This window comes from Perognathus longimembris, chromosome 22 (assembly GCF_023159225.1).
Source record: "Perognathus longimembris pacificus isolate PPM17 chromosome 22, ASM2315922v1, whole genome shotgun sequence".
Taxonomy (NCBI): Eukaryota; Metazoa; Chordata; class Mammalia; order Rodentia; family Heteromyidae; genus Perognathus; species Perognathus longimembris.
The window spans coordinates 13,059,841-13,075,755 of record NC_063182.1 but is presented as its reverse complement, the minus strand read 5'-3'; the positions used below and the strand labels follow the sequence as shown (position 1 = coordinate 13,075,755).

At 36.8% G+C, this 15,915-nt stretch overlaps 1 protein-coding gene across 2 annotated transcripts in view; it reads right to left on the bottom strand.

Annotated features, from left to right (window-relative positions):
* The window catches only part of Atg10 (autophagy related 10), a 239,572-nt gene that overhangs the window by 211,925 nt on the left and 11,732 nt on the right, over positions 1-15,915 (bottom strand). For both annotated transcript variants that reach the window (XM_048331622.1, XM_048331623.1), the window contains exon 2: positions 6,907-7,026. In XM_048331622.1, the coding sequence (XP_048187579.1) occupies positions 6,907-7,014 (108 nt within the window). In that variant the 5' untranslated portion in view covers positions 7,015-7,026. The remainder of the gene's footprint in view (positions 1-6,906; positions 7,027-15,915) is intronic.

Here is a 15,915-nt window from a genome sequence, read left to right as displayed (position 1 = left end):
CCATCAGAAATTTACTCCACATTCTCTCCTAGCTTTCTACTTCATGAAAACCTAACTCATTTATACAAATAATAGATTAATATTGAGGGTGTTGAACAAAATGAAAGAAGCCAGTCATTACAAGACAAATATAAAAGTCAAATCAGAGATACAGAAAATAGATGGGTGGTTAGCAGGAACAAGGAGGAGTTCTAGAGCTTGGTTATGTAACAGTGTGAATGAATGTACTCCACACTATTGAACTGTATGCTTAAAAAATGGTTAAGAGGGCTGGGAATGTAGCTTCGTAGTACGGTGCTTGCCTAGCCTGCATGAAGCCCTGTATTCGATTCTTCAGCACCACATAAACAGAAAAAGCTGGAAGTGGTGCTGTGGCTCAAGTGGTAGAGTGTTAGGCCTTGAGCAAAAAAGGAAGCCAGGAATATTGTTCAGGCCTTGAGTTTAAGCCCCATGCCTGGCCAAAAAAAAAAAAAAATGGTTAAGATGTAATATATGTATGTTTACCAGTTTCAACAATAAGTAAAGAAAAAATTATAAGAATATTATTTCTTGTCTCTAAAGTCTTGAGTATTTTCATTTATTTTAACATGTAATGATAAATAAATTTGCAGAATTTTTTTGAAGAATTCATAATTTTAAGACATATGGAGGAAATTTTAAAAAGCCAAGTTAATTAAATTGAGATCTATTACATCACTTTAGATATGCCGCAGATGCTCTAAAATACTGTTTCTGGCTGTGTGGTGGTAATTGTGGAAGCTAGGTGATTGGTACATGAGAATTCATTATGCTTTTCTCTTTGCTTTTGTGCATTTACAATTTTTTCATAAGGTGTTAAAAATAAAGAGAGCTGTGCAAATAAATGAGGTATGAAATTCAGCAGGCCAGCAGAAGTGATAGGCATGGTGAGTTTTGTACTTAGATGGTATTGAAGGAATAAAGTAAAATATGTAGATATTTTAGAATCTATTTTTAAAATATGAACTTGATATACTTAGCATAATGGTGAAATATTTTAGAGGAAAAAAGCAATGTGAATTACCAAGAAATGTACCTGCAAGAAAGAAATCATAACTAATTTAAATTTGTGCTTAGGGAAAAATTAAATTTTAATTTTTACTCTATATCAATTAGAAAACAAGAATTTTTAACAATTTTAAGTTACAAGGATAATGAAATATTTCTGATGTGTTGCTATGTATATTTCAAATAAAATCATATAGGTTTAAAGAGAGAAGGTTTTAATAGAGGGAAGAGGCTTTTTTACAAAATGATCTATTATTAACTACATAAAATCTAATTGGATAGCTGGGTGCTAGTGGCTCAGGCCTATAAGTCCTAGCTACTCAGAGGGCTGAGATCAGGGGATCACTGTCTAAAGCAATCTCAGGCATAAAAGTCCATGAGAATCTTAGTGCAATTAATAACCTCAAAGCTGGAAGTGGAATTGTGGCTCAAGCAGGGGTCAGTGCCCAGGCCCTGAGTCCAAGAAAAAAAACCCTAATCAAATAAATTAAGATGTTTTATATTCAAATGTTCTTTTTGTTTCCATTATACAAAAGTGAAAGATAATGAAAAAATCTATGAGAAATCATTTTATCAATAAGCTCTGAAAGGTAGAATCACAGAACTGAGATCCTAAATTAAAAATCCAAACAAAGGCTGAGTGCTGGTGGCTCCTAATCATTTGGGTGGCTGATACATGAGGATCTCAAGTTGAAGCCAGCCTAGAAAGACTGATCCGAGAGACTTTTACCTCCATTTACCCAGCATAATGTAAAGTCGAGGTGTAGCTCAAGCAGTCCTGCCTTGAGCAAAAAAATCTAATCAAAAGTGCAAGGCCCTATACAACAGACAAGAGCCTCATCTCTAAAATATATCCTTAGAACTCAAAGAATTAAGTTCCCCCAAAACAAATCCTCAAAGAAACAACTGTCCCCTCAATAAATAGAGACTTCTCTGAAGAGGAAATGAGAATGGCCAAGAAGCACATGAAGAAGTGCTCAACATCACTAGCCATAAAAGAAATACAAATCAAAACAACATTGAGATTCCACCTCACCCCAGTAAGAATGGCCACTATCAAGAAAACTAACAACAGACGCTGACAGGGATGTGGCCAAAAGGGAACACTACTACACTGCTGGTGGGAGTGTAAACTGGTTCAACCACTGTGGAAAGCAGTGTGGAGGTTCCTCAAAAGGCTAATCATAGAGACCCCCTATGACCATGCTTTTGGACATTTACCCAAAGGATTACAAGCAAAATCACACTAAAGCTACCAGCATAACTATGTTTATCGCAACACAATTTACCCTTGCTAAAATATGGAACCAACCCAGATGCCCCTCAGTAGATGAATGGATCAAGAAAATGTGATACATATATACAATGGAATTCAATGCTTCTATTAGAAAGAATGACTTGGCCCCATTTGTAAGGAAATGGAAAGACTTGGAAAAAAGTTATACTAAGTGAGCCAGACCCAAAGAAACAAACTCTATGGTTTCCCTCACTGGAAACAATTAGTACTTGTCTAGGATAGTCCTAGAAGAGGAGCACAATAGTTCAATAGCAATATACATATGATCACATAAGATGATGCTAAGAAAAATTAACTACAACATTTGGAAATAACTGGTTTATTTTTGTTGTTATTTTCAACATACCATATGAAATTATGGCTTTTTCTTTTGTCTTTCTTCCCCATCGTTTTATCCCTGGTGTCACTGTAACTGACTTTGGTACCCTCGGTATTGTATGTATGTTTATCCAAACTAGGAAAGGGGAACACTAAAACAGAGAGACAAAGGGTAAAAGGAAAACCAATGCAACAGCAATACTTATAAGACAATATGTTGTAAACCAACTGTACAACTCAGGGGAAGAGGGGGAGGGGCCTGAGGGAGGGGGGAAGGTGGGAGAAAAATGAAGGAGGAATAACAAGTTTGATAAGAAATGTACTCACTGCCTTACGTATGAAACTGTAGCCTCACTGTACATTACTTTGACAATAAATAAATAATTTTTTAAAAGAGTACAAGGCCCTGAGTTCAAGTCCCAGCCCCAGAAGGAAAAAAAGGAGGAGAAGGTGGTAGTGGGATTCTAGAAGTCGATTTGAAATGGATTTAGTTGCTGTTTTTGAAGTATTAGCGATTGAACCTAAGGCTTTGTACATCCTAAACAGGCATTCTACCACTAAGCTACAATACCAGCCTATTCTAATATGTAATTTTCAGATAAATATGTTTATTTATTTATTTTTGGTGCTGGTACTTGGGTTTGAACTCACGTTGTTATGCTCTTTTTTTTTTCTTTTTGACCAGTCATGGGTCTTGAACTCAGAGCTTGGGTGCTTTCCCTGAACTTTTTCACTCAAAGCTAGCAATCTACCACTTTAAGCCATAGCACCATCATCACATATATATGTAAGAATTCATTAATAAACAAAAGAAAAAGAAATGTCTGATTTTTTGGGTGTCTCTGTTCTGAGAATATTATGGATTCTTTATACAGGCTCTACAAACTAAAATCACAACCAAATATCATTGAATAAAGATGCTTATACATATATTTTATGATCCACTACAATACATATCCATTTATCATGTGCTATTAGGGGGACCACAAGAAGATATTCATGATTTATATATTTTCTACCATCTCTCCCCCTCCCAGTTTGTTTTTTTAATTTCTATACCTTCAAAAAACTCTATACTAGTCATTCATGCTCATGTATATAACTGAAAATATCAAAGATTATAATTCATGGTCTCACATCTACAAACACATTCTACTTGACTCAAACGGCAAAAGACTTTCTTTAGAAACCTGTATGTCAAGTGTTCAACTCTTAAAGATGAGCAAACATGTTTCTGTGTGGTCACTGTCACTATGGTTTTGGTCTTCATGTTTATAGCCATGTTTTGAACATGAAATGTTGACATATACACATTTTGATAACATAGGAGCTAATTCTCATATCAAAGATAAATCACAAGAGGACTTGAAAACATGTTGTAATTTGAATAGCACAACTTAAACACTTGAACACATAGACCCACCTCCTTTATCTTTAGTTAAGGTCATTGTCACACTTGCAAGGTTAATAGATGAGGAAAAAAAAAAACCCTCTAAAGCACAAAGGCTAAGGTAAATTTTAAGCATTACTGTGAAAAAATTAGATACCCAAGGGTAAAACTGATCATCCAAAATTAAGTGGGAAAGGCTTTAAAGTTTGTTAGCTTAATATTTTTACTTCAAAACAGCTTATAAAAATGAGAGAAAAATAATTGTGTTTGAGTTCAAAATTTTTGAACTTGGAGCACTCTCTTTCTGCCTTCCTACACTTTTTACACTTTTACACAGTCTTCTATAAACACTGCCTTGGGATCTGGCTTTTCTAATCTTATCTGTTTTCTACCTTTCAGAGAGTTATCAAAAGTTATGGTTTCCTAATGATGCTTTTTTGTTCTCTAGCACTGAAAAAAAATTCACTTTTTTTTTTCAAAATAACTTTACCTTCATTTCTGGGAATGTGGAAAAAGAATGGAAGGAAATGAGTTTTAGAGTGGACAGTGAAACTGGAAAGGTTGCAGGAAGCCACAGTGTGAAACCTTGAACATCCTGTTATGAAGTTTCTATAATATTCTATTATAAAATAAATTGAGGGGCTGGGAATGTGGCTTCGCAATAGAGTGCTTGCCTAGCATGCATGAAGCCCTGGGTTTAATTCCTCAGTACCACATAAATGGACAAAGCCGGAAGTGGCACTGTAGCTTAAGTGGTAGAGTGTTAGCCTTGAACAAAAGAAGCTCAGGAGCAGTGCCCCGGGGACCTGAGTTCAAGCCCTAGGACTGGCAAAAAAAAAAAAAAAATGAGGTTAGTCTGAAGACAAAGAAATCATACTGCAAATGAGACTTCATCAGAGATATGTTAGAGCTGAGAGCAAAGCTCAAGTGGTAGAGTGTTTGCCTAGCCTGCTCAAAGCCCTAGATTCAATCCAACAGTTTTACAAAACTAAAAATAAAAGGTTAACCATGACTGATATTTTTTAAATAAATTGAAGGACAATTAGTAGGCTATTAAAATTACTTCAGTGAGAAGATACACAGATTTGAACTAAGTAGAGGCAGCCTGGAGTCCTTTTGCTAATTCAGAAGTATAAACTGAGGCACAACTGAGCAAGAAACTAGTCACCTTTCAAGATGCATTATAAGTTGGGCACCAGTGGCTCAAGCCTGTAATTCTAGCTACTCAGTAGGCTGAGATCTGAGGATCATGGTTCAAAGTCAGCCTGGGTAAGAAATTCGGTGAGGCTCTTATATTCACCAAACTACCCAAAAAGTTAGAAAATGGAGCTGTTACTTAAGTACTAGAGCTCTAGCCTTGAGAGTAAGTTCAGAAACAGTGCCCAGGCCTTGAGTTCAGCCCCAGGACTGGCACCAAAAACAAAACAAAACAAAAAAGCATTATACTAATAAACATGATACATTGAACTGAAATCTCTTTGTACATCTACCTAACAATAATAAAAATTAATTTAATAAAAGAAACCAGTCACACTATTCAGATATTTAATCTCAGAAGTCATAAAAATAACCATCCATATCCTACATATCTTGCCACACCTTGCCACACCTTTGGTTTTGGTTTTATCTTCACTGTATTTGAAATGTATATTTTTAACTTACTTGTCAAAATTTTAAATTCAGAGATTTCTCCTCCCAAATCTCAAAGTTTTTACTTTTCTGGAAACATAAAAATCCGGTAAAATTTAGAGCCTATTTTTCCAACCTGGCAATCAACAAAGTGCAGGCATTCCATCTGGACAGCCACAAAATACAGTCCTAGTCTCCATATTGTTTTGCCCCTGACAGCTTGACTTGCTTATATTACCACCCTGATCACCATAGGCAGTTGAGTCTGTAGTCATCACTCTAGAGCCTCAGATATTTTCTCTAAATTATGTTTCATTTTATTTCAATACTCTCCATGGGTTTACCCCCACATGAAAGAGTATCCCTAAGTAAAGGCATAACTCTTACCACAAAAGGTAGTGGCCTTTCCTAACCCAGAAGCCAAGAAACTAGATTTAGCCACACCTTTTAGAGAAACATCAACAATTACACAAAACTTTAAAAATTGATTCTTGAGATATTAGTTCACAACATCAGTGTGAATAAGAAAATTTATAAACTGTTTGAAGCTCAAGAGAACCATCTGTTTACATTAAGATATGTGATATGCTAAGCATTCTTATCTATTAAAGTAGGTTACTGTTATGCCAAGTCTCGAAACGACCACCAAGAAGGCCACCGAGACTCAGACATTCCGAAATGCAATAGCAAGGCAAGACTTTATTCAAGCGGGGCCACAGCCCTGGCCTTGTCCTACCCACCGACACAGCGGAGGTTAGGAGCCAGCCCCCAGCTGTGATTACACAGAGCTTATAAAGGCCAAAAAACAAAGTTACAGCAATCAGGTGTTCAAGCAAGCAAGATTACAGGTACAAATCTGGTTGGCTCAGGGTTTGAGGCATTCTAGGGGCTGTTAGAGTTCTTGACTGGCTAGGCCCTAATAAGCTTGCCCTGGGTTTGCTCACACAACAAAATGGGGGCTGCCTGAAAATGGGGTTTACTTTTAACTCTTCATTCCCCCCTTCAGTTACAAAGGACTTACTTTTTTTTAAAAAAAAAAGGACTTTTCTAGATAATACTTCATTAGTCTATCAATAACAAGTATGTATAGTCGAAATAATATAATAGACATCTGTTGTAAAACACTCTTCCATTTAAGCCTTTTAATGAATCAATCCAACTTTTAGATATTAGATTCAATTACTGAAATTTTATAAGGCAAAAATAACCCTCCATTGAAATAGTAAATAAAAAATTCTGTTCTTACCTTTGATGTTCTCCATTCCCAACCATCTCCTATCTGTTGTGAATGTTTAATGAACTCTGTACAATAATGCTTGAATGTTTTTTCTCCAAAGAACTCATCTTCTTCCATGCTAAGTAATATCTGAAATAAAAATTAAAGCTCAGTATTAGCACCAGCTTGAGAAAAAAATACTAAGAGGAATTTTGCTAACTCTTATTTATTTAACAAACCACAATGTGAGCAACACAATGGGAAATGACATTAAAATAAATGTTCTACTTCCAGCTTTTTCAATTTACCCACATTTTTGTTTTAAAAAAGTCAATATGAAAATCCAAAGCCTAGATTTATAACAAATGCATATCTATGGGGTCCTTTTGATTAGTCTGGTTTTCGTTGTTGTTTTAGGTTTTCTTGATTTTTGTTTTTGCTGTGCTGAAACTTGAATACAAAAACTCATAGATGCTAGACATGTACTGTACCACCTTTTTATACCTCATCCCAGCATGTATGTCTTTGAAATGAAAGAGCAATGTTTAATATATATAAATCCTTGCTGATACGTGTGTGTGTGTGTGTGTGTGTGTGTGTGTGTGTGTGTGTGTGTGTGTGTATTCTGAGCACTGTCCCTGGCTTCTCTTTGCTCAAGGTTAGCACTCTATCACTTACACCACAGTGCCACATCCAGCCTTTTCTGTTTATGTGGTGCTAAGGAAGCGAACCCAGGGCTTCATGCATGCTAGCAAGCATTCTACCGCTAAGCCACATTCTCGGTCCCCTTGCTGTTATATTTTAGTAGAACCTAAAGTTAATTTTTTTAAGTATCTGACAGGTACCAGTGGCTCACTTCTGTAATCCTCAGGAAGCTGAGATCTGACAGAAAAAGTACCAAAGACTCTTATCTCCAATTAACCACAAAAAGCCAGCAGTAGTACTGTATGTTAAGTGCCAGAGCACTAACTTTGAGCACAAAAAAAAGCTCAGGGACAGCACTCAGGCCCTGAGTTCAAGCACAAAAGTTTCCTCCTATCTCTAGTTTACAGGGCTTAATTTTTACCCATGTGTAAGAAAGTACTGTACTTTGGAAACACCTCCTCAGAACTTCCTTCTCTGCCTCTTATATTGTTAGAGTTAAAGAGTAATTCATGAAGGTAAGCTGTCCTTCTCACTTTATTAGAAGGTTTAATTCTCTAACAAATGATATTCTCAATTGCTTTTCAAGGTGTATAATTAGGATCATCTAATTAATTACCTGCGTTACTAAATATACAAATGTGGCATGTCGAGAAATATCCATATATTTGTTATAGAAAGCTGTACAAAACATGAAAGGTTGTTCATCAAAAGAGAATTTTAAAGCACAAAGGAAATGCAAAGATCTTGTTGCTCATGCCTCTTAATGAGAGAAGTTAACTCCAGTACATGTCTTCATACTCATTAGTTATAAGCATTGCTGGGACTATTGTTTATTATTTCAATCACTATGCTAGATTCTTCACATCACCACTTAAACCCCACACATCCCAAAGGTTGTTGTAAGCCCCATTGCTCAAATATGAAACCTTTAGTTTTTTAAGGTACTGAGGACTCAACCTAGGATCTTACCATTTGAGATATGAATCAGGTCCCCATTACTCAGATGACAAAGGAAAATCAATTTACTCAAGAATATAAAATATGTAGGGCTGATAATGTGGCTCAGTGGTAGAGTATATGCCTAGCATGTATAAGTCCCAGTATTTGTTCTGTAGTAAACTCCACCCCCCCCAAAAAAAATAGAAAAGGATTCAACCCTGTAAGGTCTCAGTCTCAGTATCAATGATCATCTATATTACCTAATTTCCAAACCAGTGTACTTATTATTATAATTTAGTACAACTTACATAAGGATATGTTCATTGATCCAATAATAATTACATATTAAGTATCTATTAAGTAGTAAGAACAGTATATAAAGGTTAAACAAAAATTAAAAATATATAGTCCTTATCTTATAAGAGTTCATATTCTCACAAAGGTAAACAACAAAACAAATACAGTAGAAATTCTCTTAATCAACTCCATCTAATAACATGCCAGATTGATTGACATCTCTATTTTCTCTATAGAACACTGACTGATAACTGTTGCATGTTGATCATGAAGCATCTTTGTTATCAGTTGTACCATGATATTCAGACCTCAGCCTCCAGAGAAGCTAGGATTAAATGCTTTCAATCTAGATTGGTTTTTGTTTTGCTTTGTTTTCTTACAGTGCTTCAGATTGAACCTAGGGCATTATGTTAGTTAGGCAGTCTACTATTCATCTTTATCATATTTTTCAATAAACTGCACAACTATCAATTCTGATAGCACCATAATTCTAGATAGTGTAAAAAGGTAGTGAGAAACCTTTAATTATGAGGGGTTTTTCTTTGTAGAAAACTGCATGCAAGCAAGAACTAAAACAATGATCTAAACAAGGAGGACTACATGAATAAAAGCTAATCAAGAAGTAGAAAACAAGTTCAGGACACTGAAACTTGATACAGAGAATGTAGTGAGGGAGAATCAAATCACACTTAACAGTAGTTTGTCTTTACTAGTGAAGTATAAATGCATGGGAAGGGTGTCAAAGCTGCAAGTATAATGAGCCACTTAAAAAGTGGCTTGTGAACTACACACGACTTGGGACTGTTTCCATAGGAAATAGTGAATTAGAGCTTGGAGTGGAAAAGGTCAGGGTAATACAACACTACGGATTCTGTGAAGGATAAATTTCAAAGGCAAAAGAAGCCTGAAGGCAAGGAAAAAAGTTGGAAGCTATTGCAGTAGTGAGAGGGCATGATGATCCACATCGAAGCAGTGAAAGTGAGAAGAAAGATATGCAACTCAAGCTATAGGGAGAAGCCAAGATCAACTTTGAACTTTGGAGGACATCTTTATAAAACAGACAACTAAAACCATGAGCATAAATATCATTCAGTTAGAATGCATATAACAGATTTTTAATAGGAATTCTAGAGGAACATGAATCTTTACACCAATATGAGCAATATAGCTCATGATTATAATCCTAGCTACTCAGGAGTCTGAGACCTAAAAATCAAGGCAGAAAAGTCCATGACCCTTTTATTTCCTATTAACCAGCAAAAACACAGAAGTAAAGATGTGCCTCAAGTGACAGAGCACAAGCCTTGACTGAACAAAACCAATCAAGAGCAATAAGGCTCTAAGTTGTAGCCCAATACCAGCATTTTTTAAAAAGCAGACAGAGAGCCTGGCACAGGTGGCTAACGTCTGTTATCCTAACTACTCAAGAGGCTAAAGATCTGAAGATTGTGGTTTAAAGCCAGCAGGAAAGTCTATGAGACACTCTATCTCCAATTAATCGCAGAAAAAGCCAGAAGTGGTATTGTAGATCAAGTGGTGGAGCAGTAGCCTTGAGCAGAAGGAGCTCAGGAACAGTACCCAGGCCCAGAGTTCAAGACGTGACCCAGAGTTTGAGCCCCAGGACTAGCAAACAAAAAAAAATGGGGGAGGGAGAGAGGAAAAGGGAGAGGGAGAGAGAGGAAGAAGAAGAAAATAAAACTTTACACAAAATTTTATGTGCATGCCTAGCTATATTTTTTCTAAGAAAAAATCGTTATTTTCAACATACATTTAAGGATCTTATTCAAAAAATTAAAACCTCTGTGAATACTGATAAGGGTAGTAGACACTGAGAGAAACCTTTAGAAAACCAACTTTTAGGATAGTTATAAAGAAAGAGAAAATGACAAATGAGTTAGAGTATAAGGAACCAGGCACTGGGAGGAGCAAGGGCTAAGTTACTGAGGGATAAATAATTTGAATGAGCTGGGAAAGACCAACAAACCACCCTACAATATCAAAACAAAAGAACAATTATTTAATAGTAAAACATCCATGGAATTTGACAATGAAGCAGTCATTGGCTCCTACTTGGGCTGTGTCAGAAATGAGAAGCCAGGATTTGTTGGCTAAGAAAATGAAATGTGAAGGAACTGTAAAAAACTCAGCAGACTCCCTTTTTTAAAAAAAACTTCATTAGGGGGGCTGGGAATATGGCCTAGTGGCAAGAGTGCTTGCCTCGTACACATGAAGCCCTGGGTTCAATTCCCCCGCACCACATACATAGAAAACGGCCAGAAGGGGCGCTGTGGCTCAAGTGGTAGAGTGCTAGCCTTGAGCAAAAAGAAGCCAGAGACAGTGCTCAGGCCCTGAGTCCAAGCCCCAGGACTGGCAAAAAAAAAAAAAAAACTTCATTGGGTTTGAGAAGAAAGGTGTGACACTGATGAAGATGCATTGTATTCACAATCTGCTTTGTTGAATGGCAACTCCTCTATACAGCTACTTAAAGATAGTATTTGAAATAAAAGTTTAAAAGCTTAATCGGAAGTAGTTATAAATTGGGCATTGAAGTGGCCTACAGGCTTAAGAAGATATTTTTCCTAAGAAGGAGATACTAGAATATATGTTTAAATTGATACAGAATGCAAGTTGAAAATACCAGAGATAAAGTGATTGGTGAAGTAATACACTAAAATGTTTGGGAATAGATTCAACAGAAAAGAAGGGTACTCTAAACAACATGACAGACATCTTGTCCTTTACAACTGGAGAAAAGTAACTGAAGGATAAATACAAAATTTACAGGAAACTTTTGAAAGAGACCCCCAGTTAAGCTCCAAGTAGAAGCAGGCAAGATGTGCCGCAGAATGGGAAGACAGTAGGGAATGGAGTGCCTGAGACAATGAGTGTAGACCTAAAATGGTGAGGGAAATGGGAGGAAGGAAAATGAGTATAGATATAGAATGGTGAGGGAAATGGGAGGACAGAATTTAAGGATAAGTTAATGGTGAGGGAAATGGGAGGACAGAATTTAAGGATAAGTTGATGGATGTTAAGATCCAAAAGGCCTTGACTTCAAAGACTTAGCTACTCAAGCTACTTAGCTTGAAGATGAATACAATTAAAGCACAAAAGGCTCAAGAAATTATACAGCTTGGATTCTGTTTCTTACTGTATTTCCTTTTTGGCAGTACTGGGGTTTAAATTTAGTGCCTCACACTTGATAGGCAAGCACATTATCAATTGGGCCACACTGCAGTCCTTAGATTCCTTCTCAGGATGAAAATACTAAAAGCAGCTGCTACCACTGAATGAGAAAGTAACAAAAATCTACCTTGCAACAATGTATAGAACTGAATTATATGCGCCTCCAAGGAACAGAGATTTTTAACATTAGGCTAAAGAAGCAGTGACCTAAAATTGGTGTCTGGGAATTGGGGGTTACCAACAATTGCCATACTTTGACTCTTTTTGGGTACAGGAAAAAAAAAAAAGTACCTTCTCCTCAAAAGGCTTTTCAGAATTGTTTTTAAAAGTCAGCTTTCTTTTAAAACAACTTAGTAAAAGCAGTGATCTGTGAAGAGGCTATCATGCAAGATTTATATGTGAAAACTGATCTATATTACATCAACTCCCTACATCTCACCTCAAGATCCACAAGGCACACTGTAGTAAAAACAATTTAACTCGAGATTTCTCATAGCTTTTGATTGTGAAATACATTTTCTTAGAATCAGTTTTAACAACGTGCTCCACAGAATATAGTTAAGTAGTTAGTCATTAGGTAAAAATTTTTTACAGCAGATGTGCAGATGTCTCTGGTGAGATCGGAGTGGAAAATCCAAAAAGTGAGCCAGCACAAAAAGTGAGAACAGACTGGTTTTGGTTAGGTAGGAAAGGAAAAGATGAGAAAATGTTGTAGGAGCTGGGAAAATATACAGGCATCATGGAATATAAGATATCAAAGAGATTTTAAAACTATAATGAAAAAATAGTGGGAAAATGGGAAGAAGATAAGGTATTTGAATCTGATGCAGGAAAATCAACTGCACTGAGGCAGCCATCAAACATTTCAGAGATGTAAATGAAATATCCAGGTTGCACAAGGAAGTACAGTTGATAAGGTGCTGAAATTCAGTTTAGACACAAGCTGATAAAAATGATACCTCAAAAACACTAAGAACAAATTGTAGTTAACTGGTGGGAAATGCGGGAATATAATGTGTAGAAGTCTGAATAAAGTCTAAATCTGGTAATTGAGGCACTCTGTTGACAGAAATCTAGAGGTGGACTAATGAAGGGTTTTTGGAGAACTGATGTTGAGGTCAGCCTGGGGCTCTAAGGAAAACTAGAGCCCCAAGGCCAGATTTACATAATGGCTTCCCCAGGCTTGACTGAATAAAATCATTTAAAAGCCTTATTCAGAAAAGAGAAAGGAGAGAGGAGAGTAAGATGAAAGAAAGGAGAGGAGTAGAGGACAGAGGAGAGAGAGAGAAAGGGAGGGAGGGAGGGACCGAGGGGGGAGGGGAGGGAGAGAGAGAGAGAGAGAACAAAGGAGGGATACAAATGAAATTTTTGGTAGTATATCCATTTAAACTGACAGGCCTTGGTAGTTGAGGACTACAATAATTTGAGAATGATTCCAAACTTTCTGACTTTAGCCAGTAGTATATTGGCTGAAATGAAGATTCTTAGAATGAACAGGTAAATAGAGGTGGATAGATTTCATTTAGTACAAAATGAATTTGAGTTTGAAATGTTTGTGGGACATGTATTTTGAGATAAGTCTTGAACTCAAAAGGAAAAGGAACAGCCTGGGCAAAGACTACTGGTTCCATATCAGCATTAAATAAATGGTAAAAAGAATCCATTCCATCACTCAGAACAAGAATGCAGAACTAGAATAAAGAGTGAAATGGAACTATTAGAAAAGTAGTTTCCAACTGAAAGATGATCATAATACTGAGATACTAAATTAAAAAGTTTTTTTAAAAGAACCAACTTTAGCCAGGCACAGTAGCTCATGTCAGTAATCCTAGCTACTCGGGAGGCTGAGATCTAAGGATCATGGTTAGAAGCCACAACTGGCAGGAAAGTTCCTGTAATTCTTATTTCCAATTAACTACCAAAAAAAGGCTCTAGTGGAGGTGTGGCTCAAGTGGTGGCGCACTAGCCTAGAGCAAAAAAACTCAGGGACAGCACTCAGGCCCTCAGTTCAAGCCCTAGGACCAGCAAACTCACCATTAAAAAAAAAAAAAGGAAGGAAGGGAGGAAGGGGGGGAAGGAAAGGAGAGAGGGGGGAGGGAGGGATGAGAGGAAAGAGGGAGGAAGGGCAAGAAGGAAGACAGAAGGGAGGGAAGAAAAAGAGTAAGACATTTGGGGTTAATTCAGAAACTGTTATGTGTAGATTTCCAGAAACGTATATTTAGTTTCTCAGGTTCTCAGGTCAGCCCTAACAAAACAATATATATTTAGGGTATTTTAACCCCAAATAACAAAATAGAACAAAAATAAAAACATTCCCTAAGCCCTCTAGTCACTTGAGATTTACTGAACTATTAAAATGATTCATTGAAACAAAATTTCATTCAATAGTTTATGAAATTAACAGCACTGTGCTACTAGCAACAAGACTGAACATCAAAACACTAATTAATATTGGTTGAATATTTTTAAAATACCTAAGAACTGGGCTTTGCTGAAGGATGTTACATACAATAATACAAACATTGCTTGATTACAAAATTGGAAGCTGCACTATATTAAAAGGATATCTACCGCAACTTGAATCATCATAATGTAGCATAATGAGATATCACTGAATAATTGTTTCTTTGCTCAAGTAAGAAGATTTCAACTCATTAAAAATAAAAATATAATTCAATCAATGTTTTCCATGTATTTTTCAAATTGTTATACACTCTGGTCCTTCACCAAATTCATTCAGTAATGGAGACAGAAATTATACTCTTAAAATTTTTCGTCTAAAATGGATGAAATATGGTCAATATGGTGGCATACTAAGCAATAATAATCATTTCTTTTAAAAATGAAAACCCTCAGATTGTGAACCACCTATATTTCCAGACTTGGATTGACTTAAAATAAATTCAAAGTAGAGGTGGCAACAGAACATAAGGAATCATTAAGTTAAACACAAATTCCAACTTTCATCTCATCTTAAACAATAAACCTCTCATTTCTAATTCTAAGTGAAAGTTGGAAGTGTGTAAGAGCTCCTCATGTCATCAAGGATAACTTGTTAGTACATCTATGACTTTTTGTGTCTTACTCTAGCAGAACCGTTGCTTTTATTTTAAGCTCAATCAAAATTTCAGCAGTCTAAAGACTGGAAAGACAAAGTCATGTTTCCCTATCAGGTTAAAGCAGTCTTTTCAAACTACAGATTAAGCATTGAACAAAATAGTGTAAAGAAGCTTATTCTGTTGATACTCAATAATATCTTTTCAGGAAAGCAGCCCTAGTGAATTCTAACACTATATATTGTTATGCCAAGTCGCAAAACGACCACCAAGAAGGCCACCGAGATTCAGACGTTCCGAAATGCAAAAGCAAGGCAAGACTTTATTCAAGTGAGCTGCAACTCAGGCCTTGTCCTACCCACCGACACAGCGGAGGTTAGGAGGAAGCCCCGAGCTGCGATTGCACAGGGCTTATAAAGGCAAAAAACGAAGTTACAGCCATCCGGTGTTCAAGCAAGACAAAAAACAAAGTTACAGCAATCAGGTGTTCAAGCAAGCAAGATTACCAGGTACAAATCTTATTGGCTCAGGGCTCAAGGCACAGGGCTTGAGGCATTCTAGGGGCAGTTAGAGTTAAGCATTCCCAGCGGTTAGAGTTCTTGACTGGCTGGGCCCTAGTAAGCTTGTCCTGGGTTTGCTCACAGGGCCTGCTTATCTCAGGTTCGCGTGGTAAAGTGGGGTTCGCGTGGTAAACGCGTGGTAAAGTGGGGCCTGACTTCAAAGTCTGGCTCTTCATTTCCCCCTTTTTTCTTTGGTACCTTGGGAGCCAATCATGGCTCCATTCTGTCCATTTCAATGGCTTGCACGTCTAGGGGATGATATAGAGATAAGGCATGGGCCAGTAGGGCCCAAAGTAGTAACCAAAAACAACTCTGGTCCCTTGGTTTTAAAGGGGGGCTGATGGGTGAAGATCATC